At 39.6% G+C, this 25,178-nt stretch overlaps 4 protein-coding genes across 5 annotated transcripts; 3 read left to right on the top strand and 1 right to left on the bottom strand.

Annotated features, from left to right (window-relative positions):
- The first annotated feature begins 1,906 nt into the window (after positions 1 to 1,906).
- LOC102720904 (outer envelope pore protein 16-3, chloroplastic/mitochondrial-like) lies at positions 1,907 to 5,052 on the top strand. Its single transcript, XM_006660426.2, has 3 exons — positions 1,907 to 2,004; positions 3,290 to 3,633; positions 4,311 to 5,052. The coding sequence occupies exons 2-3, from the start codon at positions 3,309 to 3,311 to the stop codon at positions 4,424 to 4,426; spliced, it is 441 nt and encodes a 146-aa protein (XP_006660489.1). The 5' UTR covers positions 1,907 to 2,004; positions 3,290 to 3,308; the 3' UTR covers positions 4,427 to 5,052.
- Positions 5,053 to 5,535: 483 nt separating this feature from the next.
- LOC102721390 (rhodanese-like domain-containing protein 9, chloroplastic) lies at positions 5,536 to 8,366 on the top strand. The gene is made up of 7 exons (XM_006660427.3): positions 5,536 to 5,700; positions 5,785 to 6,056; positions 6,851 to 7,001; positions 7,137 to 7,222; positions 7,314 to 7,418; positions 7,495 to 7,633; positions 8,147 to 8,366. Exons 1-6 carry the CDS (start codon positions 5,660 to 5,662, stop codon positions 7,566 to 7,568), a joined length of 729 nt encoding a protein of 242 aa, XP_006660490.1. The 5' UTR covers positions 5,536 to 5,659; the 3' UTR covers positions 7,569 to 7,633; positions 8,147 to 8,366.
- Positions 8,367 to 8,838: 472 nt separating this feature from the next.
- LOC102721671 (30S ribosomal protein 2, chloroplastic) lies at positions 8,839 to 11,027 on the bottom strand. Its single transcript, XM_006660428.3, has 4 exons — positions 10,670 to 11,027; positions 10,112 to 10,213; positions 9,727 to 10,023; positions 8,839 to 9,188 (listed from the first exon to the last, which is right to left on the bottom strand). Exons 1-4 carry the CDS (start codon positions 10,961 to 10,963, stop codon positions 9,150 to 9,152), a joined length of 732 nt encoding a protein of 243 aa, XP_006660491.1. The 5' UTR covers positions 10,964 to 11,027; the 3' UTR covers positions 8,839 to 9,149.
- A 4,376-nt stretch (positions 11,028 to 15,403) lies between these two features.
- On the top strand, positions 15,404 to 24,783 carry LOC102721952 (DNA topoisomerase 6 subunit B). Of its 2 annotated transcripts, XM_006660429.3 has the most exons (19): positions 15,404 to 15,637; positions 15,767 to 15,819; positions 16,120 to 16,217; positions 16,314 to 16,419; positions 16,534 to 16,668; positions 16,747 to 16,798; positions 16,918 to 16,982; positions 18,143 to 18,249; positions 18,382 to 18,484; positions 18,567 to 18,652; positions 18,736 to 18,932; positions 19,294 to 19,409; positions 19,495 to 19,580; positions 19,660 to 19,732; positions 22,795 to 22,886; positions 22,978 to 23,116; positions 23,184 to 23,278; positions 23,670 to 23,844; positions 24,227 to 24,783. In XM_006660429.3, exons 1-19 carry the CDS (start codon positions 15,472 to 15,474, stop codon positions 24,371 to 24,373), a joined length of 2,091 nt encoding a protein of 696 aa, XP_006660492.1. In that variant the 5' UTR covers positions 15,404 to 15,471; the 3' UTR covers positions 24,374 to 24,783. The 2 variants fall into 2 exon arrangements, 1 of the variants encoding a protein (XP_006660492.1); XR_001550959.2 differs by lacking the exon at positions 24,227 to 24,783 and having other exon boundaries at positions 23,188 to 23,278; positions 23,670 to 23,760.
- The last annotated feature ends 395 nt before the right edge of the window (positions 24,784 to 25,178 follow it).

Genomic DNA, 25,178 nt, shown 5'->3' on the forward strand with positions numbered 1-25,178 from the left:
ATCTTAAGAAATATCTATATGTGCAGTAATGATGCGCCTCCTATACAGTAATAATGTTATGTTGCTATAAAATATATGTATTGTTACTGCACAATTACAGTAACATCGTGATAGATGTGCAGTAACATCGCGATATACGTGCAGTAACATGTGTGTTGCACAGTTGCAGTAACGTCGTGATAGAAATACAGTAACATCACGATAGAAGTACAGTAATATCGTGACTTTATATTGTTGTTACAGTACAACTAATGCATGTGAGAGAGCTAAAAATATTGTATTCATAATCTTTAGAGAGCAATATCTCATGTGTTTTATATTATTTTTCAAAACCTTTTTCACCACATTGGTTAAAAAATATGATTTAAAAAACTAGATCCGTCATGACTATATTTTGATGTTGTTACTGTATTTTATAAGGCATGTTACTGTATTTTTGCCTTCATGTTTCTGCACTTTTCAGATAGACGGGAGTTGGCAAAGGTGAGGGTATGGAGGAAGGTCAAATGATGGGTTTGACCGTGGGAGAGTTCTTTGACCAGAGTAGAAGAGGGGTTTTGAGCCTTTGAAAGGGGTGGGAGAGGGTTTGGGCCTTATGAGAGAGGAGGGCATAGAATAGCTTATTCTAAGGGGGTGCACATATTAATTTTGCTATATATATATATATATATATATATATATATATATATATATATATATATATATATATATATTCTCAGCGATCTAAAAGACGAGGCTAGAAAATAAACTTCGGTGAAAACCCCAAAATCAGCTCTAAATTTAAGGTTAAAAATTTAAATTTTGATTTATAAATATAGCATAAGCGAAAAGATATAGGTTTAAATATATCTGCATGTATAAGGCTAAATATTTCGTATAATGCTACATATATCTATATGCATATGGTAAATAGAGTGTTAAATCTATTTGTATATGTATAAATTTAAATATATACCTATACTGACCGCATTCCTAGAAATAATAAATAGGTCACCCAGTCAGTGAGCGTTAGGGGGCCACATGCAGAATTACCATGATCTCTCCCACACGGCTGGCCGGCCAGTTTTATAGGCAGCCACTTGGCTCCATAAAGATAGCTATCTAGTTGGATGTTAAGGGGGCCACATGTAAGATTGTCAGGTTCCTTCTCTCTCCCACATGCATTGCCATGGGAATTTTGTAGAGGCACCCTTTGATGGATAAAATGTCTGCTAGCAGATAAGGTGTCCGGTATTAAATGTTAGAGTGAAGTGCACCAGCGGTCCCTAAACTTGTGTGTATGTGTCATCTAGGTCCCTGAACTCTTGAAATGTATTTTTTGGTCCCCGAACTTGTTCGGGGGTGTCATATAGGTCTAAGCGGGCTTCGATCCGCTCCATCCGCTGACGTGGCATGCCATGGTGGCGCCTACGTGTTGGTGGAGCCATGTGGGTCCCACATGTCAGTACCTCTCTCGCATTCTTATTCTTTTCTCTCCCTTCTCGTAGACGCCACCGTGGCATACTACGTCAGCGGATGGAGCGGGTTGGAACCCGTTTGGACTTATATAACACCTCTGGACAAGTTCGGGGATCCAAAAATACATTTTAAGAGTTCAGTGACCTAGATGACACATGCATATAAGTTGACCGTTGGTACAGTTCACCCTAAATGTTACACACATAGTAGGTTGTCCATTTACCTAGGGTCAACAACGATTTGTCACATCGATTTTATAACCTATCTAGTTGGTGTTTTAAAAATAACATACTAGCTGCATGTTAGGTGTACATGAGTGCAAATTTTTGAAAAAAATATATAGTTTTGTAAATTTTAATAAAAATGTATATATAAAAATAAAATTTTGGTTTACTACCCTTCTTTCTTTTTCAGGCTGACCGTAGTCGACCGGCCGATATATAAAGCCCCAATCGATCTCACCTTCTTCCTCGGCCTCGATCGCCTCCCCTCCCGTGACCCGTCTCCTCGCGGCCTCTCCCGCCGCCGGCCGCATCCTCCTCGCCGGTGAGCACATCCTCTCTCCAGTCCCTCTCTACCCGCACCTCTTTCCCTATCTAGGTCCGCGTGGAACCCTAGTCCCAGTAGGCGGCGGTTCGTTTCCTAAGAGTATTGGGGGCGGCTTCAGATGAACATCGATGCTCCCGCGCGCCGCTGAAATTTGCTCGATCTGTTGATGTGGGCGGGGGGGGGGGGGGGGGTTGATGCGATTTTCCGGTCACGTTTGCACGAGCTAACGATGCGATTATACGGTTGATTTATTGGGGGGCTCGCGGCATTTTGTGTGCGTGGTGTGGATGCAGTAGCACTGACGTATCAGGATTAGAAGCATTGATCGGCCAATGTCATCCCATCCCTTTTTTTTTCTCGTGGGATTGTATAGTTGTTGTTCTTCGTGCCTTCGTGCTATGCTGTTTCTGTATCCTTTTATGTCGTTATACTCAATCATATGGACTGTTGGCATCAGGAGATAGAATTTTACTCCAAAACAGGCTGGAATATCGTTTGCTTGAGCATGATGCCACTTTTTGGCTTTTTGTTAGTAGAATTTGTAGTTACGTAGAATTGATCAATCAGCAAGTCAAGATTCATATGCCAAGTGCCTGAGCCTAACTTTTAACAGAATTAGGCACCATAGAATACAATTTGTATCATTTTGTGTATAAGAGCTATCGTTGCTTTGCAGTATCAATCATTTAGCAGTTCCTTTTACATGTGGAACCAAAAGGTTGTAGGCATCAGCATTACCTGTAAACTGTACATCATGATTATTGAGTTATTGATATGGTCTTGTTCTGTGTTCTGTAAGAGTTCATTTCTGAACAATTTGTATTTTAGCACACGTTATACATTTTGTTATGTGTTTTGGTACTAGAACTTATATTTGTTTCGATGAAATATACACAGCACTGATCTGACTCATATAACTGACATCCTACTCTCAATCTCCTTTTACTTAGTCCCTGAGAGAAACATTCATAAGTTTAGTGCTATTTCAACCCATATTATCGTATATAGAGACTGTTGTTTAACATATCGTGGCATTATATGTCCTTCAACTGCAAGACTTTCAGTTCTAAAAGCCACATTATTGCACAAGAAATGCTGAAATCATGTTGCACAAGTTCATAATGCTTCTGCTTGCTGTCATAGTTTTGTAAGACTTGTGCTTTGCCAACCTTTTTAATGCATTTCTTAGTTGTTGGTATGTTGGAATATTCATCCATTCTGGTATATTTCTTAGTTTTATGCTATCGTGACTGCTTGCGCCGTATTGGATTTTTTTGGTCAGTTTCTAGTTGACAGGAAACATGGAATCCAATTTGAGAAATCTGGTGGACGAGGAAGTTCTCAGGAAAACAGGCAAGGCTGCAGGCATCGGTTTAGCTGCTGGCACTGTGTGGGGTGGGCTGGTTTCTATGCTTATCGGTGGACCTCAGGTCAGCAGTAATGTCAAGTATCCTGAACTGGTTAGAACTGGCAAGGTCTGTGGAAATTATGCAGCAGGCTTTGCACTTCTTGGAGCTACGTATGTAGGCATCGAACAGTCCCTTGAAAACTACAGGAAGAAGAAGGACTACATCAATGGTGCTGTAGCTGGTTTTGCCACTGGTGCAACTGTCCTGGGTTTCAGAGGTACTGTACAACATATTCAGCTTACTTGAACTGCTATTTTTGGTCTGAAAGAAGTTCAAATTCAGCTGTACAGATATCCTTATGAAATTTTCTTATGTTGTTTGATTGAATGTTCCCGCTGCTAAATCTAACATGAACAAATCCCTTCCATTTTGTTAGCCTTGTAAACTGTATTGATCTTCCTTGCTTAATACACTAAAAGTAGGCCACATTTATATGAACTGATGGTGTTGGATATTTTTTTTGTTTCTACAGTATTCGTTTCTGATCACATAGTCATTGAAATGCAGTTGGTACTATCACAGCTGTAGCACGTATATGTTTCCTGAACCTCAACTGTAGAAATAAGTGCTCAGCCAAAACTATAGCTATGTGGAATTTATTTCTCTGCCTATTTTGTTACCTTTACTGAAAAATATCATGCCTTATTATATCTACGGGTTGTTTGGTACATGGCCGCAACCCAGATTAAGCACAGCAAGAGAAGTACAACAAAATTTCATCATGAATCATTAGGTGATTTTTCACTGCTAACATATTTTTTCCCTGTTCCCCCTATTATGGTTCTAATTCATGGTCATAGGATCATCCAATCATCTTTCTTCATGCATGATTATCTTGCTCAATGAATTGGATACGTTACTTCCAAATTGACATTATTAACCTTGTATGCACAGTCAGGAGTCTCCCAACAGCTGTCCTCTCAGGCTCTGCGCTCGCTTTGACTTCTGTACTGCTGGATGTCACTGGGATGAAAACAGATGAAACGGAAACAGCAAAAGAGCATCACTAGTCATGCAACTAAGTAGAAGAGCTGTACCTACAAGTTTACAGCTGCTGTTTTGAGAATGGCCTTTCTTGTTCCGGAGATGCTAGTAGCCATCTGCGACTGCAATACAAGAGGAGTTTCTTTTCTATCGTATAAACATGCCGAAATAGTTTGTTCATATTACAGATAGTGGCCTAGTAGGGTATATACAACGTAGAAGTCCTGCACCAAGTACACTCTTGGAAGTTGCAATGTACTTATGGCATTTTTCATCTGCGTCTGGAAATTTCTGAAGTTCAGAGTATAGATGGAACTCGTGGTCAGTTGCTCAAGTGCAATCTTGCATGAAATGTGCCTCACCACTTTCGCAGAAGTGGTGGATGTTCACTTTTGTCGGTGTTATTAACCGGTGTTAACTATTGTCGGTTCTTGCCTTTTGTGTGAGCTATATTCAAGTTTGTGATTTCTAGTCATGGAGATGTGCTTATAGCATCCTTGAAGGCTACGTGCATTTTTTTTTTCTTTTTAACAAAAACAACTGGAGGTTGATCTTGGTTGCACATATAGCTCCAATTGACTCTGTTCTTTACTGCTTATTCCACCTTTGTTTATGTTCAGTTCTAGCCAAAAGGAAAAACAGGTCATGCCATGTTGACAAACTAGTACTCTAATCTTTTCTCTTGTGCTTATGCTTATAAACATAAATTTGAATTTTCGACCTTTAGGGTTGAATTTGAGATTTTTTTCACCGAAGTTTATTTTCCAGCTTTGGTTTTTATATCACTAATAATATGTATATGAAAGTTTATATTCATAAATTATTTTTTATTTGTAATTTGTAAATATGTTGTTTGTCTTTTCAATTACCCCTAGAGCTGTTCTTCAGTTTGAAGTGAAATTTTGGTTCATTCACCAACCAAACAAATTCTGCACGCTGAATCGTCTTCCATAAGAAATGTCCAAGAAGTCCAGGAATCAGCACAGAACAAAGGGAATAGAAAAGCCATATTCTCTGCCTCCTGGGCCCAATACCCTGCCTCCCTCTTCCTGTCCAGCATGGATCCAACGTGGCACATCCCCATTGGTACCCCGGATTTCCCTCCTCTCCTTGCAGCAAACTGCAAATCCATTGCTGTGCTCACTGCTCAGCCTGCACTTCTGCCTTCTTCCCAAAACCTTCACAAAATCACCCAAAAAAAATCCATTCTCATAACAGCAAAAAAAAATCTTTTACAAATTTATATCAAATAATAAAAAATGGCAGTTCTTGGTCTATCAACTGCCTTCTCTCCTCCAAGGTGAGCATCAAAATTTCTATGCCTTCTTTGTTCTGAACAAGAATCATCCATTGCTGCATCATATATCTTGCCTGTCTGTTTCAGAGGTTCTTGGATAGCTGTGAGGATCAGGCATGGCGGGAGGCCTGCAAGGAGGAGCAACCTGACGAGGAGGACGAACGCCGGCGGCGGCGGCGGCGCCGCCATTGCCGTCCGTGCGGAGGTGAGCTTCGTGAACGGCGACGAGGCGAAGCGGCTGGTCGGCGAGGAGGGGTACACGGTGCTGGACATCCGGGACCGGACGCAGCGCGAGAGGGCGCACATCAAGAACTCCACGCATGTGCCCCTCTTCGTCGAGAACGACGACAGCGACATTGGTAACTCATACACCACTCCCCCCCGCCTCCCTCTCTCTCTCTCTCTCTCTCTCCGTTGATTTCCTTAAACATATGTTTTTTATTTTTAAATTGTCAAACTTTGTAGGTTTTGATGGAAAATGGTCATATTATGAGTGATTTTTACTGTGTAAAAAATTGTACCAATAGATTCATAGTTTAAATTCTCTTCGCAAAAATGTCGGTTTTATTGCAATATGTGAATGAAAACTAATCATCAAAGTTTAATCTCCAAGACTTTGGTAATACACCACTCATATCTCTCAGTTGATTTCTGCAGACATATATTTTGATTTTAAAAAGTCAATTACTGTATAAAAATTAGTTCACTTGAAGATTCGATGCATAATACGAAAAGATTAATATTTTGAAACATTTTCAAAACATATTGGTTTTGTTGCTGGTAAGAATATGTGTATGAAAATTAATGCTTAAAGTTTAATCTCAAAGACTATTTCAAAATAAGACATTCTCGACTTTCTGGTCTTGCTTAGATTTATATGTGTGCTAATAAATTTAGACATATATATAAAAAACATATATATTGATACATGATAAATCTATACAAAATTAGAAAGTCTTGTAATATAGAATGAATGAGTATGTCCTACGAAAATCACCGGAGTTAGTGCTTTGCAATAGAGGTTATCACTACATATTTTTTTTCTTGAAAGAAATTCTTTCTTTTTCGTAATGATTAATCGCACTAATCGCAGAAAAAAAAACTAATCGCACCGTAGGTACTTAAATTTGTTGGCCATTTTTTTCCCCTCTAGCAACTATTGTGAAGCGCACGGTGCACAACAACTTCGCTGGCCTGTTTTTCGGGTTACCATTCACCAAGCTGAACCCGGATTTCACCAAGACGGTGAAGGAGAAATTCTCTCCGGACAGCAAGCTTCTGGTAGTATGCCAGGAAGGGCTCAGGTTGGTGAACAAGGCAAAACTTCACTTAAATTCAGTTAGTATTCGATATGCCAGCACTAATGCAATTATAACTTCAGAAAAATACAATTGAAATTAAGCAGCTTGTTGGTCTTACCCTCTTCAACCATGCTGAAGGTCCACCGGAGCTGCAGATGCACTGGAGAGAGAAGGCTTCCAAAATCTGGTTTGCATCACATCAGGTCTTCAGACACTGAAGCCAGGTAAAATGAAGCTAAAATTCTATCTGCAATTAACAGAGTGTTGTTCATGCGAAGTGTTTCATATTACGACATAATGCTCTGCGTTTTGTAGGAACATTTGAATCTGTTGGCAAAAGTGAGCTGCAAAATGCTGGGAAGGCAGGACTTGTGACAGTGCAAGGGAAGATTTCGGCTGTTCTTGGAACTGTGTTGATAAGTAAGATGACTGAACTATTTTATTTGAGATAAGTACATGAGATCATCAACCTGTCTTATGGGAATTTCATCTGCAGCTGCCTACCTTTTCATAACATTGTTCCCGGACCAGGCTGAAAAGCTTTTTGACTTGGCTGGAATCAAATTGTGATCAGAGTTGTATCTCTTTTCATGCATTTTGATACTTCTCTTGGGGATTCATGTTTTCGTTGCAAGGTATGGATTTATTCATAATTTCAAGCTCTATGTATGTATGTGAATTTAACCATTGGATATGCCTTTATGCCTGTATTTACCGGATGAAAATCGATTTGTGGCTTTGACTCTGAAGTTCCCTATTTCTTTTCTTTATCTGATATTTTCTGAAGTTTTATCAAGTATTCAAGTTACTTTTGTGAGAAAAAACATGTTTAGTAATTACTATTTGATTCATTTATAACATTTTCTACTCTAATTCAACTACTAAACTGATATTCCAATTGTGAATAATAATTTTTCAGATTTTTTTCGCTGATCTTTATATTGCTGTATAATTTTCAGATCAAGTACGCATATCCATAGATATGAAACATAGTAAGATAAATCAACTGATATTGAACGAACTTAATAGTTCAACAGGCAGGACAGAGGATTTCCACCCATAGAAAGCCATTTTCCTATGATCACTAGAAAATCATCATTAGTTGGATGCAAACTAAATATTCCGCATTTTTTTCTGCTTTGCTGCAGGTTAACTTATCAGTAGGTGGACTCGGGAGGACCTTTTCATGGTGAAAAAGAAAAGTTAGGCTCGATGTGTAATATGTAGGGATTGTTGAGATTTGCAGATGCATTTTCTCTTGAATACTTTCTTTTTCTCGCATGCATCCACTCCTTCCAATTGTATGTTTGGCCTGATTACTTTTCCAAGGGCTCAAGATTTCAAGCTAAGTTCAGAATAGAAAGTTGAACAAAAAATACTGTTGTCTGCAGAATGTGATGCCAACTGCAGCTTAAAACGAGAGACTGTATAGTTGTGCCTTCTGTGAATGGTACTTGATCAATCACATATTTACATCAAGCAATAGTCAGTGAAACCGTGAAAAAGCCAAACGGCATATTTACAAATGAAAAGTAATTTATAAATTAAACTTTTATATACATATACTTAGTGATCTAAAAGCTAAGTCTGAAAATAAACTTCGGTGAAAAAACTCAAAATCAACTCCAAATTTAAGGTTAAAAATTCAAATTTTGGTTTATAAGCATAATCGAAACGAGGGGGGTGAATCCTAAACGGATTGATCATTGATGCCAGATGATGCTGCCTTTACAGAATATTCCTGAGACCTAAATGAACCATGTGATGCAATAATAACCAGAGTCATCATTTTTCTTCGAAAAAAAATGATATTAGCTCAATAAGAAAGTAGGAACACTAACAAGTAATCTCTAAGATTATTGCCAAGTATACTATTTAATTGAGGTGAACAAATAAGACACATAACTAAACAAAGAAAATGTGCTGCTGGAACAACATATGCTTTATATGAACACCAATCGAATTACTTCACATATGCTGTTATTATACAAAATTTGTTTAGTTGCAGAGTGAAATTGCATTCAAAGGTCTTCCACTTCGTTACAAATTATCTAGCCTCAAAGTTCCCCTCAGTCGGTGTTCACAGAGTTCCTCTAGCCTCAAAGGGATCCCGAAGTGTCATCAATCCATTTGGAAATATCTGCTAGATGCCTATGCTTTATTCACACGGATTGGCTGCCCTTCCAATTCCTGAAATCAAATTCAGTTTCAAAAAAATTACAAGCATGCAAGAAGTTTTAGACTGAGTCATACAGAAATCATTTTTAGGTATGCTGGAGGCTTTCAAGTTCGGTAATCAAAGAGAATGCATTTAGTTCACTCAGGCACCACAATTCAGCCAAATTTATTCAACCTTTGTAATCTTAATACAGCCTGGACAATGCAGCAGATTTCTTTCTTCTCTTGATACGGAATGCAGAAGAAATTGTTTGAACAATTTTGTGATAATCCACTCAATGAAATACCAGTTTATTAAAATGAACTAAAATGCACAGGGCAAACATTATGGCACTATTAGTGAATGTACATGGTCATTTGATGTTAGTTTATCTGAACTTGTAACAGTGATCAAGTTAATCTTGATTATCCTAAGAAAGAAAGAGAAGGTATAGGTATCAAGTTACAACACTGCATTATGCTTTTTGATTGGCAAGTGTGATATGCTATAAGCAGAATAAACTAGGGCACTGGAAGGTAAATAGGTAATAATTAGACAAAAGAAGCTTACCGCATCGTTGAAAGTAGAAACTGCAGCCTCAACTTCTTCATCTGAAGAAAAGGTGACAAAGCCATATCCCTTGGACTTTGAGGTTCCAGGAATCCGAGAAACTGTCGCACTGAGAACCTGTCCCTTTTCAGAGAAGAAGTTCTTAAGCATCTCTGTGGTCACGCTCTTCGCAAGATTACCAACATAAACCTTGTACTGACTGTCCACAAATACAGGCTCTGGTTCTGGCGCAGACCGGTCTATGTTCGGCAAGAAGCTCTCCGTCACATTAACTTTAATTTTTCTGCCACCAACCTCCTAATAAAAACCAAATCACTCAGATACACATGTCTTCAAACAAGAATTGCAAATGATAACAGGATTTATGCTCCAAATTGAATCTCACAGTCTCATTCAGGCTCTCAATTGCGGCGTTAGCCTCCTCCGGCGTGCTCATCGTGACAAAGCCAAAGCGCCGGCTGCGACCAGTGTACTTGTCATACATAACCTGTCCAAAACAATCAGTGAAAACCCCAATTACATCAGAGAGCAACATTACTAACTAGTCAAATTTCAGCTCTCCATTAAGCACACCATAGCTGAATGCAACCTGAGCAATTTATCTTATGAAATATAGCAGCAAATCATGTCAATATGGTTTTGTTTCTCTTTTCGGGGTGAACATTTTTGATAAACTGTAGTCATCCATAACGATGTAAACCAACACAGTAAGCTAATAAAGGTATACGCTTTAGGCCTCCAAGAACTAGAGCAATGCTTAGAATACCCAAAACATGATGATAAAGTACAGCAAATTTCTACAAAACAAAAACTAAATTAGAGTAAATTTCTATAAAACAAAACAAAACTTGAGTAAATTTCTACAAAAATATTGAACGGAAAAAAAAAGAAAAGAGAATGAAATGGGATTAACCAGAGAGAGAGAGAGCGGGGGGGTCAGTACCTCGGCGCGGTCGACGGTGCCGTGGTCGGCGAACATGGCGGCCAGCTCGTCGTTGGTGACCGTCCTGGGGATGTTCCCGACGTAGAGCTTCCGCGCTGCCACCTCCTCGGGCGCCTCGAGCAGCGACGAGGAGGCGGCCACCATCGCCGGGCGGCGGCGCCTCGCCCGCAAGGCCAAGGACGGCGCAGCCCCGACAGGGAGGCGGGAGGGGCAGCGGTGGTGGTGGTGGAGGGCCCTGGCCGTGGGCGGAGGGGTTACGAGGGAGGAGGAGATGGTGGTGGTGGTGGTCGCCATGGGAGTGGGAGAGGCGGAGGGAGAAGGAAGGAAGGAAGACGTTATCCGGACCGTTTGTTTGGTGATAGAATGCAGCTAGCTAGGTACGTAGGCTCATATTTTTGGGTTTTTTTATTTTTTAAACCTTTTTAATAAATAATTTTATTACTAAATCTTCGGGAAAAATATTTCTACTGTATAAACCTTTTGACCATGCCACCCGCATTGACTGGTGAAACGGCTTGCCACACCATTGTCTTGGTGTGACAGTCTTGCCACGCCATGCTACCCCCGACCAGCATGAGTGGCAGCGTTGTCTTGTCACGCCACTAACACTGGCGTGGCCAAACGGTTCGGGTTTAAAAAAAATTTTACCTGATAGTTTAATAATAAAATTACTTGCGAAAAATGTTTATTTTAATAAAAAATTTCTATTTTTGGCACTCCAAGATGAATTATTAGTATTTTCCTTCATGTTATATTATAAATTATTTTATATTTATCTATATTTAAATATGTATCAATATATTTGTTTTATACATGTGTAGCACACATATGAATATAGACAAATCTATAAAATCTTATAATATAGAACTGATGAAATATTGATTATTTTCTTTCTCACTATTTAGATTAGAGTCCAGCTAGCGGACGGAATACTGTACGAACGGTACAAGTTATGTAGTCTGCTATCTAGCCACGTCGCGCGCCTCCTCCGTGCCATGCGCTGCACCTTCATGCCTCGGTGCCGCCATGTACTGCACCTTTCTCGTTCCACTGCTTCTCGTGTCGCTACCTAGCCGTGATACCCCACCACACATAGATGTCATACATAATACCATATAAAAATTTTGATCATGCATATTGATACTAAACATAAGAAACACATGATACCAGGTGGTTTCAATTCATTACTAAACTGATAGTAGATAGAACCAAGTAATACCAACTATTTCGTATCAATTGGTACTAGATGATACCAACTGGTATCATCGACGCCGTACGATGAAATAACACGGAGGCGTGGTAGAGAAGCCGGCGGAGGGAAGAGCAACAACGGAGATCGGTGGCGGTAGTGAAGCACTCTCTAGCACGGGTGGAGATTGGCGCCAGCAGCGAACTCCACGGAGAGGAAAATAGTGTCGTAGAGAGGAGCGATGCAGGTGCATAGGAAGGCAACGCTCGTGACTCGGAGGCACGAGCGCGGGGAGGCCGCGTCGGTGGGAAGAAGTATGCGGCGCCGGCGTGTGAAAGGAAACCTGGAGAAAGATTAATGAATCCTTAATTCATTCCATAAGTACGGGATAACATCGCTTAGAGTTTCTATTTATATTATGTATTTTTAAGGGGCTTAGATTATGTTCTTAATGCATCGTCATATTTGCCGGTAACAAAATTATTTCTCTCTAGGTTTTTTATTTGACGATGTTGACTTTTGGATCGACGTTTTACCGTTGTCTTATTTAAACTTTTTTATAAATATGTGAAATTATAAGTTATTTTTAGAGTTACTTAAGTAATAAAAATATAACAAAATAACAAATAAATATATAAACTTTTTGAATAAGACGAATAGTCAAAACATAGACCGAAAAATTAAAGATGTCAAATAAAAAAATTGAGGTGTATAACACTTGATTTTGACAGTACATTTTTTTCTTTTGATTTTGAATCATGCCCTTCATAATCAAAAACAAAAAAAAATAAACAACTTGATTTTAGAGGTGGGCCAGAATCAAAATATTATTGTACTAAAACTCAAAAAAGGGCCGTGGTCCTGGGATCTAATTTTTATATTTTAAATAAATATCATAAATTGTGTATATAATTATCATATAATTATACCTCACATACATATTGAAATCTAAATCCACATCCAAAATTTGAAAATCCAGTTTTTGAAAACCACAATATAAGTGGGCTGAGAATCGGAATAATTAACTTTTTGCCGCTCTTACATTTGATCATAACAAATTTGCCACTGAACTTACATGTCATAGACACATGAAGTTCCACGTGTCATAGACAACGAGTGACAGATATATTATCGTCCATTTTTATGAGTGGCAAAAAGTTAAATGTCCGATGAGAATCAAGGCTTATTTGGATTGAAGCCCATAGTTGTCCTGTCAAAATTATGGTGAATTCAAAATTATGGATGTTTGGTTTGCTTACTAATTTTATTTTAACCACTCTAGTAATATATCCTACGCTATCAATTTTGGTAACACCAAAACTTAAGAAGGTTTTAGTAATAAGGAAAAAATTGGCTTCAATCCAAATAAAACCTATGTCCTTTCCTTTAATAGAAAGGTAATGCACAAAGATTGTAATTCATCCTCAATTTTTTATACTAATCTAAAACAAAACTTTGAATCATATTGCATAAATGATTAATGTTTTACTAGTACATAAACGATTCACATTTTACTAGTACTCATGTTAGTGATATTTTTACTCACCTATTGGATGTTTTTACAAAAATCACCTTCATGTCAAAACAAATACACGTAAAATAAGGTTTTTTCTCGGGTGTTAGGGTAAAAGGTAGCTGAATTTTTCTTCATGGCGCAATAGACATGCTGAGGGAAAACATATACTCTACATCAAATTTCAAATTAACATGTGCTCAAGAGGAGTACTACAGGTTTGAGTATGTTTCCGAATAATAAAGTCGAATATAATCATAAGGCACAAATCACATGACTAATAGTCATCTACATGTTCAATTTTTTAGATTATAATTATAACCACTTATTACAATATTTGCAAGCACCATTTAGCGAAATACATAAGATGACAAATAAACTTATCAAGCAACACCAAACTAGACAAAAGCGGCATTAATTATATGTAACCTATTACTAAACTCCATCCAATTTTTTTAAAAAAATTGCATGACAGTAATCCAAGTTCAATTAGTTAACCGGTGCAGATGACATAATAGAGCATCAACTAGCACGAATGACTATAGGGGCCTGTTTGGGGGAGCTTTTCCCAGTTGCAGCTTTCCCTAGAAACTGCTTCTGCCAGAAGCTACCCCAAACAGTTCACAACTTCTGAGAATCTGTAGTTACAGATTCTGGAAAATGAACTAAGAATCCAGAATCTGGAGAAGCTGGGTTTAGGAGCTTTTCCAGATTTTCAGAAGCTGGCTACCAAGCAGCTGCTTCTCAAAATCTAAAGCTCCCCCAAACAGGCCCTAGGGAGCATTAGGGACAACAATGTGGATTATCAAAACAGACTTGTCTTGACCACCGGTAAAAGAGAAGAATTGAGTAATCTTGACCAGCGGTAGAGGACTCAATCAACAATCTTCAATGGTAGTGGCGGTAGTCTTTAACAACATCACTGACAGGGGCTGTGGTTGAAGAGGGAGTGCCAGCCACGACAACTAAACAACGGGACGACAGTTGATGAGGAAGCCTAGCGGGTTACTGTGGCTTGTGAGGTGACACCATGTTGGCATGTCTAGTCGTGGAGTGATGGCATATATGAAAAAAAATGGCCATCCCACTTGATCTATGAGCAAGCACAATAAAAGAGAGACAAGCAAAGTGACCTATATTTATGTGTCACATCTAATGGGTGGTCAAGCCCCAACCCCACACCAAGGCCTAACTCGCATGTGACCTCAAGGTTAATTTTATCAAACTAGTCGTCTATGGTGTAATTAAACAATTTATTATGATTAATTATGAATTAGTTAGAAGTTTTTTTACCGAGCTAATCATCTTGAGGTGCATAATCCAGCTATCAACACTGACCAGTCATGATCAACCATGATTAGTTGGACAACTCAGAGGAAAGAAAATTTGGTAGTCCTATGCTTATGCAAAGGACGTCACCTGTAGGCCGCAGTATGACATGTGTAAATCCACAATTTCAAAGCAGAGAATGATATCTCTACACAATAACGTCGTTCATTTACACGGAAAGACGGATGAGCATAATACGAGAGACCAACTAGCGCTCGTGGCTCCTCTGACAGTACACATATCGTATACGAGACAACATTCTTTGCATAAAATGTACGACTTCACTCGTAGAGGAGTTTTTGAATTTTTTTATTTTTTAAACCTTTTTAATAAATAATTTTATTACTAAACCTCCGTGGAAAATATTTAAACCGTATGAACCTTTTGGCCACGTCATCAACATTGACGTGACGAAACGGCTTGCCACGCCAATGTTGGTGGTGTGGCACCAACACTGGCATGGCCAAAAGGTTTAATTTTGGAAAAAAAATTGCCTGGTGGTTTAGTAATAAAATTACTTGCTAAAAAGGTTTATTTAATAAAAAATTTCGGAGTTTTCCTTATTTTCCACTATGAATTATTCGGACCGTCCATCTACAGATGGACCGCCCTGATCAGCCCTCCGAGCGGCTGTGAGCAGTACGCTTGTTCGTCGTCTTTGAGCGGCCGCTCATCGATCGGAGCTCGCTCGCTCCCCCTCCAATCCGCCCAAACCCAAAACCCTAGCCTCCACTTTCAAATTTCCGATCCCGCGCCGCCCCCTCCCTCGCCATGGACGACGCCGCCGGCGACGGCGCCCCCCGCGGGACCAAGAGGAAGGCACCTGCGTCGTCTTCGTCGGCGGCTGCCAAGGGGAAGGCGGCGGCGGGGAAGGGGAAGGCCCCCTCCAAGGCGGCGTCGGCGGCCACGGCCAAGGAGAGCAGCCTTCTCAAGCAGAGTTAGCCCTGGGCCTCGCGCAGCCTCCGTAACTTCGCTTGTTTCGAGGAATTTCTTCGTGGTTTGGATCCGTTTGTCTGACTCTTCTTGGGGGAGGTTTCCCCCCCTTTTTCCCTGTGCTGTGCTACAGAATCGCCCGCCGAGTTCTTCGCGGAGAACAAGAACATCGCGGGGTTTGACAATGTGAGCTGTTTATATCCTACTAATTACTCGGGTGAAATGGTTAATACTGATGCTGCACTAGTCCACTCAGGTTAAATGGTTTAAATGTTAAATTTGTATATGACCATGCCCATTTGTTTGATCCTAGCTTCAGCATAATGGTACTTAATAGCTAACAGCGAATGCACTGGTATGCATTTCGCGAGAAAAGAAATGATCAGTTCCTTGATGTTGTTGCTGGGTAGCATGAATCAGTGGTAGGAGGAAATCTTGTATATATCGAACTAGAAGGTTTCAACTGACATAAAAATTGCTGGCCAGCCTGGAAAGTCCCTGTACACGACGATGCGGGAGCTAGTTGAGAATGCCCTTGATTCGGCTGAGTCCATCTCCGAGCTCCCTGATATAGAAATCACAATGTAAGTTATTGTCAAGGATTCAAGGGCATGGTTTTGGAAATTTTATCTGGAAATGTAGGTTATCACCCTGAAAACCTTTCTTCTATACTTTCATAGAGAAGAGATTACGAAGAGCAAGTTTAACACAATGATAGGACTAGTTGATCGAGAGCGTATTGATGAAGAGCTCTATGATGATTTTGAATCGGCTAAGGCTCGTGAGGTAATATTATGACCTACAATTTTGTTACTGATTAAGTTCTTGTTTTAACCTTTCTATATGAGGATCATCCATCTTTTCTCTTCTGATATACCATATAATTTTCACAACATGTAGAAACGCCTTGCCAAAGAAGCACGCTTCCAAGAAACACAAGCCAAAAATGCTGCTCTTGGGAAGAAGGTTAAGGAGGCTCCAGCTGCTCGAGGGAAAGGTCGGGGTGAGGCTGCATTTTTTAGGGTGACTTGCAAGGTATTCCATGATGACTTTGTTTTTATTAGGAAAATCTATATTGGTAGCTTACAATCTCAAATGCTTTTGTGGACTCAGGATAATGGTCGAGGTATGCCACATGATGATATCCCAAATATGCTTGGTAGAGGTATGCTTTCAATGTGATTTTGATCGAAAATAGTGGAACAGATAAGCACAAAAAATTTACTAAACTAAGGACATCAAAATGCTGCACAATATCACTGAATCTATTTAAATTTGGTGCAGTATTATCGGGCACAAAGTATGGTTTGAGGCAAACACGTGGAAAATTTGGACTTGGTGCTAAAATGGTAAATTTTCTGCAGACTATTAAGCTTTCTACACCCTAATTTTCTGGCAACTGTCCTTTTAACAACAATACACAGCATCCATGTTTTCTAAAAGAAAAGGAATCCCTTCCTTCCATAGAATTTTGGACATGCTTTCATTTTTTTGGTTCATAGCTGAATGTTTTATTGGTTGGGTAGTGCAAATGAGCACCCTGCCATACTGCATGGAAACATCGACTGTCGTCTGCTATTCTTCATGATGTTTCCAATACAGAGATAACAGTAAGAAGCAACTGTTTGACTTGCAGTAATATTACTAGCGTTACCATGTTAGCCTGGTGAATTGTGAAACTCACTAGGGACTTTAGGTTAGGCTAGTCAATGACTAGGAGTGGAGGGGAGGGGAGGACAGGATGTGGGAGAGCATTTAGTATTAGAGGGCTTCCTGGAGGACCTGGAGTACACAAACCCTCCAGTCATTGCCATTCCTCCTTTCTGCCACCGCTGTCACCTGTCATCCCTATGTTCCACTGCCATGTCCCCTATACAGTTCGTAGTGGGGAACAGAGAGATGGAGGGGTGGGCCTTTGAAGTTCACTTAAATTCTCTTGGAGTAGCAGCAGAGGTGCTGCCATGGGAGTCGAGGCATGGGGGAACAGGCTAGTGCTAGGACACAAGATGATTATAGAGGTTTTGCTTAGATGGAATTTTGGACTTAAGTTGAATATAGAATGGGCTCAGTGGGACTCTGGCCCATCTATCATCTATCCTGTTCTCTTTACCATGTATGGACATGCACGCTAATTTGTTTAATATAAACCACCCCTAACTCTCATTATGGCTGGTGTCATGGGCTTGTGGGAGTGCCATGACAACATTGGTCACAAAGACGAAAAATAAATATTTACTTTAAGCTCTACCATGTATTATGATACTTAGGCCTTAGGTAAATCTTGCCTGTAGCATAGATAGCTGTAGGAAGCTGACTGGAGAAAGGGTGTGCAACTAACAGTCCAACACTGTGATGATTTTTTTTGTTCTGTTACTCAGTAGTTGTAACCATATTTGCAGAATTGCAGTTATGGTTCTTTAATGGATTTCTTTCTGTCCACTTTAGTTTTATTGCAGTTCATTTGTGAATTCCAGTGCATTTAATGTGAATTAATCGATTAATTAAACAGGCACTTATATGGTCAAAGATGAGCACCAGCCTTCCTATTGAGATCAAGTCATCGATGAAAGGCCAGAATTTTATTTCATTTTGTCGCCTTGATATTGATATTCATAAGTAAGTACATCTTATCGAGTCCTCCCTCCACTCAGCACAGGAGCTGATTGGTTGGTCAATAGTCAAATACCTTTTACTATATTGTAAACATATACAGTTTATCATGACTAACATTGAAATCCCACAATTTAGGAATGTCCCTCATGTTCATTTACATGAGAAAAGGGAGAATAAAGACCGCTGGCATGGAGCAGAGCTTCAAGTTATAATTGAGGGAAATTGGACAACTCACCGTGTGAGAGTCACAATTTCTTTTTCTTTTCTGAAATTGCATTATGAACTACTGTGTGGAGAAAATCACAATTTGTATTTTGCAGTCGAAGATACTACATTACATGCGGCAGATGGCTGTCATCACACCATACGCTCAATTCCTTTTTAGATTTCTCTCAGATTCAGCTGAGTATGCATCTTCTCCTATGGTATTTTAAGTTCTACAAAATTGATGATCCTCTAATTCCTTTTGTTATGGCTTTGGTTTCGCAGCAAAAATTTGACAATACAATTTGCACGAAGGACAGATGTTATGCCTCCCATTCCTCTTCAAACAAAGCATCATCCGTCTGCTGTTGATTTACTTTTGATAAAGCGCTTAATCTCAGAGACTACAAAACAAAACCTTTTGCAGTTCCTCCAACATGAGTTTGTGAATATTAGCAAATCACATGCTGAACGTTTAATTGGTGAGATGCATGATATACAGTGTGGATTTTGGGTTAGTTGGTGAAAATTGATAGCTTAAGTAATATAGCTTCTTTGACAACAATATACATTATTTAATGATTGTGGTGTAAATTGCCTCTGGCAAGTGGCAAGTTCATGTTTATCTTTCTTTATAAACATATCAACTTATTAAGTGACTCGTGTTTCATTTTTTTTTTCTATTGCAATATACATGATTGTATGCTGAAACCATACATGCTATTTGGAACCTAGTTAGTGGCCTGAAAATCCATATCCATTGCGTTCTTTTGTTTTTTACCTAAACCTGCTGTCTGTGTTATTACTTCTATTTTTTCATATTACATATTTTCAAATAAACAGGGGAGATGGGGCCTGATTTCAATGCAAAGATGACAGTTAAGAGCCTTACATCACAGCAATTAGTTCGGATACACCAATTATTTCGGCAGGCTAAGTTTGATGATCCCAGTGGCAACGTATGTACCCTTGCCACCCTGATTTGTATATCAGCTGTTTATTTCCTACTTCTTTCACAAATAAAAACCAACCCCAATTCTGTAGTGTCTTAGTCCTGCAGGTGAATACAATTTACGTCTAGGTATCATAAAAGAGTTGCACCCTGATCTTGTTGCTACACATGCAAGCAGGTACAGCATTTGACTATACAATGTGTTTTGAACTGTTGACTACATGTTGAATACCCTATGACACATTGCTGTTCTCTAGCCCACAGGTATTTGAAGGGCATCCGTTCATTGTTGAAGCTGGAATAAGCATAGGTGGAAAAGATGTTAAACATGTAAGAGAAACATTATGCATTTTAGGATAATCCATTTACCCACCTTTATTGTTAAAGTTTGGATTCCAACACCTAATTGCAAAACCCAGTGGTTGACATCCCTCAACTCCCATGGCAGTAAGAATCCGCCTTGTTGACATGGGATCTATTTGGACAAGTTTACTCACATGCAAGCATTTAATCGCCACCTTGTTAGTTGTACATACATCATAATGAATTGGAAAATAGTTGTCCTCCATCATCCCTCTCTCTCCTCATGTCCTCTTTGCTGACACGACATCTACTTGGAAATATATACTCACTACAAGCACATTGTCATGTGGGGGCGCCACTACTCACGGCGGACCCACGCCAGGGATGCGCCAGGCATGCCATAGCGTGTGAGATCAGGGCGTTGGAAGGAAGGACCGCCCAATCTATGCCTCAATTTTAGTAGTTTCCATATACAAATGTTTAGGAAAGAACCTATTTATCCCCTGCAATGGTGGTGATCAAATCAAGCAATAACAAACAGTTCTTTCCTTAATCTTCCCCTTCTTCAACACAGGGTGTTGAGGGGAAAAACCTCGCTTGAACATAGGGTGCTGAGTACGTCTACAACACCGCCTACCAATCCTCACTCCAGGACACTCCCTTCCGGGAGGTCTACAGTCGACCTCCAACCATTCTCTCCTACAAACTAGGAAAACACGGGTGGCCGCCGTAGCCAAGACCATGGTGGAGAGGGATGAATTCTTGGTGGACGTCCACTACCACGTGGAGCAAGCACAGAGATGCACCGCTATGACAAACACCATCGCGAGGTCTCCTATGCCGTCGGTGACTAGGTGTTGTTGTGCCTCTGCCACTGCACGCTAGCATCCCTGATGACAACCAAAGGGAAACTCCAACCGCGCTACTACGGTCACTACCGCAGCATGAAGCTTATCAACAACGTCGCTATGCCCTGCCTCCCCGAGCGTGCCTACATGACGTCTTATATGTCGGCCTGCTCAAGAAGTACGTCGGCATGCCACCCGATGCTCCTCCGCCAGTACCTGTCATCCACAACGGTGCTGCCGTCCCCGAATCTGAGCGCGCCGTCCGAGCTCGATTTCTTTGGGGTGTTCGCTAGGTCATCATCCAATGGAAGGGCTAGTCGGTGTCGTCAGCGACCTGAGAGGACGTCGAAAATTTCCTTGCCCGCCATCCTTCTTTCTAGCTCAAGATGAGCTTCTCTTCAAGGGGGGAGAGATGTCATGTGGGGGTGCCACTACTCACGGCGGACCCATGCCATGGATGCGCCATCCACGCCATCGTGTGCGTGATTAGGGCACTGGAGGGAAGGACCGTCCAATAGGAATGAAAACGGTTCGGAATCTTTCCGGATTCCGGACCAGTTTTCGGAAACAGAAATCGTCGGTTGGAATTTTTTCGGAATTTATCGGAAACGGAAACGGATTTGGAATTTTTTCTCGGAAACGGAAACGGATACGGTAAGGGCACTATCCGGGTAAGGGCACCATCCGTCGGAAATCGGAATCGGTCGGAATTTTTCCGGAATTTTTCTCGGAAACTTTCCGGAATATTTTCCGGAATTTTTTTGCAGGCCTATATGACATAAATTCACAATATCAACCAAAATGGCCCAGCCCACTTCAGCAAGTTTGCCTTAAGTTCTTAATCAAAAAACATATAAAATCACTTTACTTTGTATCAACTTGTATGACACATATTTTATTTTATAATATCATATGTGAACTTCTATAATATGATATGTGAACTTTTATAATAATCTGCGTGATTTGTATTTACTATAATAATTTGTAAATTATAGCCTTTGTTTGGTATTTAGACAATCATTAACAAAGTGACTTATGAACTTGGTTGTAATGGTAAAAAATGTCGTGGTTAGTTGCTAATGTTTGAAATTTGATCTACTGTTTTCGAAAAAAAATTGAAATCTCGGTTTGAGAGTTTTTTAATACGATAAATATCCGTTACCGTATCCACTCCGATTCGAATTCGAGCCATTTCCGTATTCGGTAATATTCGATTCCGTTTTTGTATCCGAGGTTTCTGATTTCGATTTCGATTCCGAAAAAAATGGAAACGGAAATGGTAAAGGTGGTTTCCGACCGTTTCCGATTTTGTTTTCATCCCTACCGTCCAATCGATGACTCAATTTTAGTAGTTTCCATATACAAATATTGAGGAAAGCACCTATTTATGCCCTGTAATGGTGGTGATCAAATCAAGCAATAACAAACACTTCTTTCCTTAATCCTCCCCTTCATCATAGGATGCTGAGGGGAAAAACCTCACCCCGAACCTATCCATCGAGGCTACAAACTGCATAGTCGTGGTCCCGTCACCTATGACCTCGACGCCCTTGACACACTTATTCATCTCCTTGTTAGCAACTACATGCCATGCATGACACATTCATGAAAAATGAAGTAGTCCATCCCAGGTAGCTCAAGACTAGTGTACGAATCTGTTGGCATATATGATTATATGACTGCTCAATTCTCTTCTAAGAGTACTTGAGCAATCATTTTCTATTTGTCTCTTATGTTGTACTCAAATTTTGAAGTTAAATATCTGGATTAGCCTCTCTAACCAATTTTATATTGGACTAAACTTCTTGAAGGGTCTGGTATTTATGAAATAATGAAAATTCTTTCAGAATGAAAAAAAAGAAAGACCACTTTGGAATGAAAAAATAAATTTACAATGGTGTGATGTTGCAGTGAGCAACAAACAATTTTTTTGGGGTTTCGAAGGCATTAACCAAATTCAACTGCCTTGAAAATGTAAGCATGAGAAAATTCATTCTTGGCTATTATCTGAAATCTGGGTGGCTCAGGTTAGACAGTTAAAGTTACCTGCATTTCTAATGTATCTCCAGAGTTCCTTTTTACTGATCCAGTTGATGAATATTCGGTCATATGAGAAAACCTATTATTTTTGTTAATATCATGCACCGTGTCCCAATTATGAGGGATTGCATTTGTATGTCCTGCATTTCCCTTGCTGACAAGCATACCAATGATTAGAATTCTCATATTTGTTGTATTCAGGGTCTAAACATTTTTAGATATGCAAACCGAATCCCACTTCTCTTTGAACAAGGTGCTGATGTCATCACAAGAACTGCTTTAAAAAGAATCAAGTAAGGTTTCTTGTGTAACAACAGATTCACTTCAAGTGTAGTTACAGATGTTGGTTCTCTTTTATAACTCTTGTCTTTTCTTGTCACTTAGTTGGAGCAGCTACAAAATAAATCAACAGCAAGACAAGATTGGTGTCTTTGTTAGTATTGTAAGTACGAAGATACCTTTTAAAGGAACCGGAAAGGAGTACATTGGGGATGACATAACCGAGATATCATCTGCTGTTCAGGTAGATCCAAATATAGCATATTTATTCTCTGTGAAGTCATGTAATAATGATCCTTTTGCCCCTTCAGTCAGCCCTTAAGCAGTGTTGTATTCAACTGAAGTCAAAGATAGTAAAGAAACTACAGGCTCGTGAACGGCAGGACAGGAAAAGGAATCTGAACAGGTGATTTATCCACCCATATATCATGCTGAAATGTTTGAAATATGGTAATGGCTATTCTTAGCATGGGTTCAAACTGTTGGTATTTTGATGTTGATCTGAATCTGTAAATTTGCTTAAAGGCACGTTGCATTGTTGATGTTGGGTAATACTTGGTGGCATCAATGAGACCAGGCTCAATGCACAGTGGGGTGGGTGGGTGTGGGTGGGGTTTCTGTGACCTTGCCAGTATTAGGCTAGATTTTTTGGGATCTGCATGTGTGTTTCTGCCGTGGCAACAATCATGATTATTCAAAGATTTATGTATGGGCATATTAATGTTGCATGCTTTATAACATTGACATGAAACACTATGTTTATGATATATTTTATGTGGTCTGTTTTCCATTTGCAGATACATTCCTGATGTTGCGAGGGCAATAATGGAGACGCTGGGAGAAATTGCAGATGGATCTCCCCCAAAGAGGCCACGTTATGACAGGGAAGATGAGGAACTCCTTGAGAAAGTAAATTCTGAGGAGGTTACAGAGATGACTTTTAGGGATTGCTTAACACAGCATGTTGAACAGGTAAGGAAAATTATCTCTGAAAAAAATGCAGAGCAATACCCCATGTTTTAATTTATTGTCAAATAGCAGAGCATGTCTTGTTCTGTCTGGACAATAGCAAGGCCTGTAGTAGTGTAGTCTTTCACCTTTCTTTTGCGAACTAGCAGCATTGCTCTGTCTGAGACATTTGGTTCAAAACGAACATTATTTCTGAAATACATCGTGCCATCTCAATGGTCCAAATCCTAGAACCCTGATGGCATTCCAATGGTTAATTCCCTTTCAAATTGCAAATAGGATAAGCCCCGAGCCCTGATAGAAACTAGGTCCAAAAAATGTTCTACCATCTGCAGTTTTTAAATTTTGTTGTTACACTCATTTTTTATGGTTTTAATAACAACAGGTTGATTATGAAATGGCATTGGAGTACGCCATGCAGAGTGGAGTAAGCGAGGAGCCTCGAGAAGCATTCTTTTTGAACTCCCTTGAAGGATCTTACAAGTTTACTGACTTCCAGAGCCCTGTTTTCGTGTTTAGATTTATTCCTTGAGACTGTAACTTACATGTCCATCTGTTGCCAGATTGATTAACATTATGAACCTTTCGCCGATTCAGCAGTCATGACTGCAGGTGATTTTTAGGGAAGTAGTTTAGTCCATGATATGCATGTATGTTGCATTCATGGAGATCTTCATCTATAGTTTTCTTCAACATATAGAAATTCTACACTTCTAACCATTCATTTTAGGTATAAAGAACTAGCGTGTGTGTATCTCTGTGTTGAAGGACAGCATTTCCCTGGTATGTTTGGTATGATTGTAGCTTTGTAACCTATACATAATAATGTGTTAAAGTGGTTTAGATCCAGGGTATGCTTGCATATTGTGTTCACTTTAGGACAGTTTTTTTAAGCAGATGATGAAGGCTTCATTAAAGATGATAACAGCCTTTTGTTTTCTAAAATGTCAAATTTTACCTTTGTATGCTCGAGTGGTAATGCACAAGCTGCTCTTGAGATGTTCATTTATTGTTCCAAACAGGCGTGGTCACTGATAAGTAATTGCATTTTTTTTTCTCACAACGGCTGTGCATAAATATATTAGCCAAATAAATAATATAAGCTTAAACGTGGGTTCCCCGTGAATTTAGGAACCCACACATTTTGTCTCAAAATAGAAGGTATCTTGAAACAAATTTGTTTTAATTTAAGTAATTTTATAGTCCTTTAGAGCATCCTTAGTAGCTTATCTAAATTTGGTTATCCATATCTTTATTTGGATGATTATCTAAACTAGTTTCATCCTAATATCTCTTTGTACTCCACTAGATCATCCATATACGACATTCTTTATATT

Source organism: Oryza brachyantha, chromosome 9 (genome assembly GCF_000231095.2).
Source record: "Oryza brachyantha chromosome 9, ObraRS2, whole genome shotgun sequence".
Taxonomy (NCBI): domain Eukaryota; kingdom Viridiplantae; phylum Streptophyta; class Magnoliopsida; order Poales; family Poaceae; genus Oryza; species Oryza brachyantha.

Excerpts from the sequence above, each read along its gene's own strand:
- LOC102720904 (XM_006660426.2), top strand. The coding sequence starts at position 3,309 with ATGGAATCCAATTTGAGAAATCTGGTGGACGAGGAAGTTCTCAGGAAA. Across the intron at positions 3,634-4,310 it reads AACTGTCCTGGGTTTCAGAG|TCAGGAGTCTCCCAACAGCT; the intron begins GTACTGTACAAC and ends TTGTATGCACAG.
- LOC102721390 (XM_006660427.3), top strand. The coding sequence starts at position 5,660 with ATGGCAGTTCTTGGTCTATCAACTGCCTTCTCTCCTCCAAG. Across the intron at positions 5,701-5,784 it reads ACTGCCTTCTCTCCTCCAAG|AGGTTCTTGGATAGCTGTGA; the intron begins GTGAGCATCAAA and ends TGTCTGTTTCAG. Across the intron at positions 6,057-6,850 it reads GAACGACGACAGCGACATTG|CAACTATTGTGAAGCGCACG; the intron begins GTAACTCATACA and ends TTTCCCCTCTAG.
- LOC102721671 (XM_006660428.3), bottom strand. The coding sequence starts at position 10,963 with ATGGCGACCACCACCACCACCATCTCCTCCTCCCTCGTAACCCCTCCG. Across the intron at positions 10,214-10,669 it reads GCACCGTCGACCGCGCCGAG|GTTATGTATGACAAGTACAC; the intron begins GTACTGACCCCC and ends TGTTTTGGACAG. Across the intron at positions 9,189-9,726 it reads TTTCTACTTTCAACGATGCG|GAATTGGAAGGGCAGCCAAT; the intron begins GTAAGCTTCTTT and ends ATTTGATTTCAG.
- LOC102721952 (XM_006660429.3), top strand. The coding sequence starts at position 15,472 with ATGGACGACGCCGCCGGCGACGGCGCCCCCCGCGGGACCAAGAGGAAG. Across the intron at positions 19,410-19,494 it reads TTGATGATCCCAGTGGCAAC|TGTCTTAGTCCTGCAGGTGA; the intron begins GTATGTACCCTT and ends CCAATTCTGTAG. Across the intron at positions 22,887-22,977 it reads ACTGCTTTAAAAAGAATCAA|TTGGAGCAGCTACAAAATAA; the intron begins GTAAGGTTTCTT and ends CTTGTCACTTAG.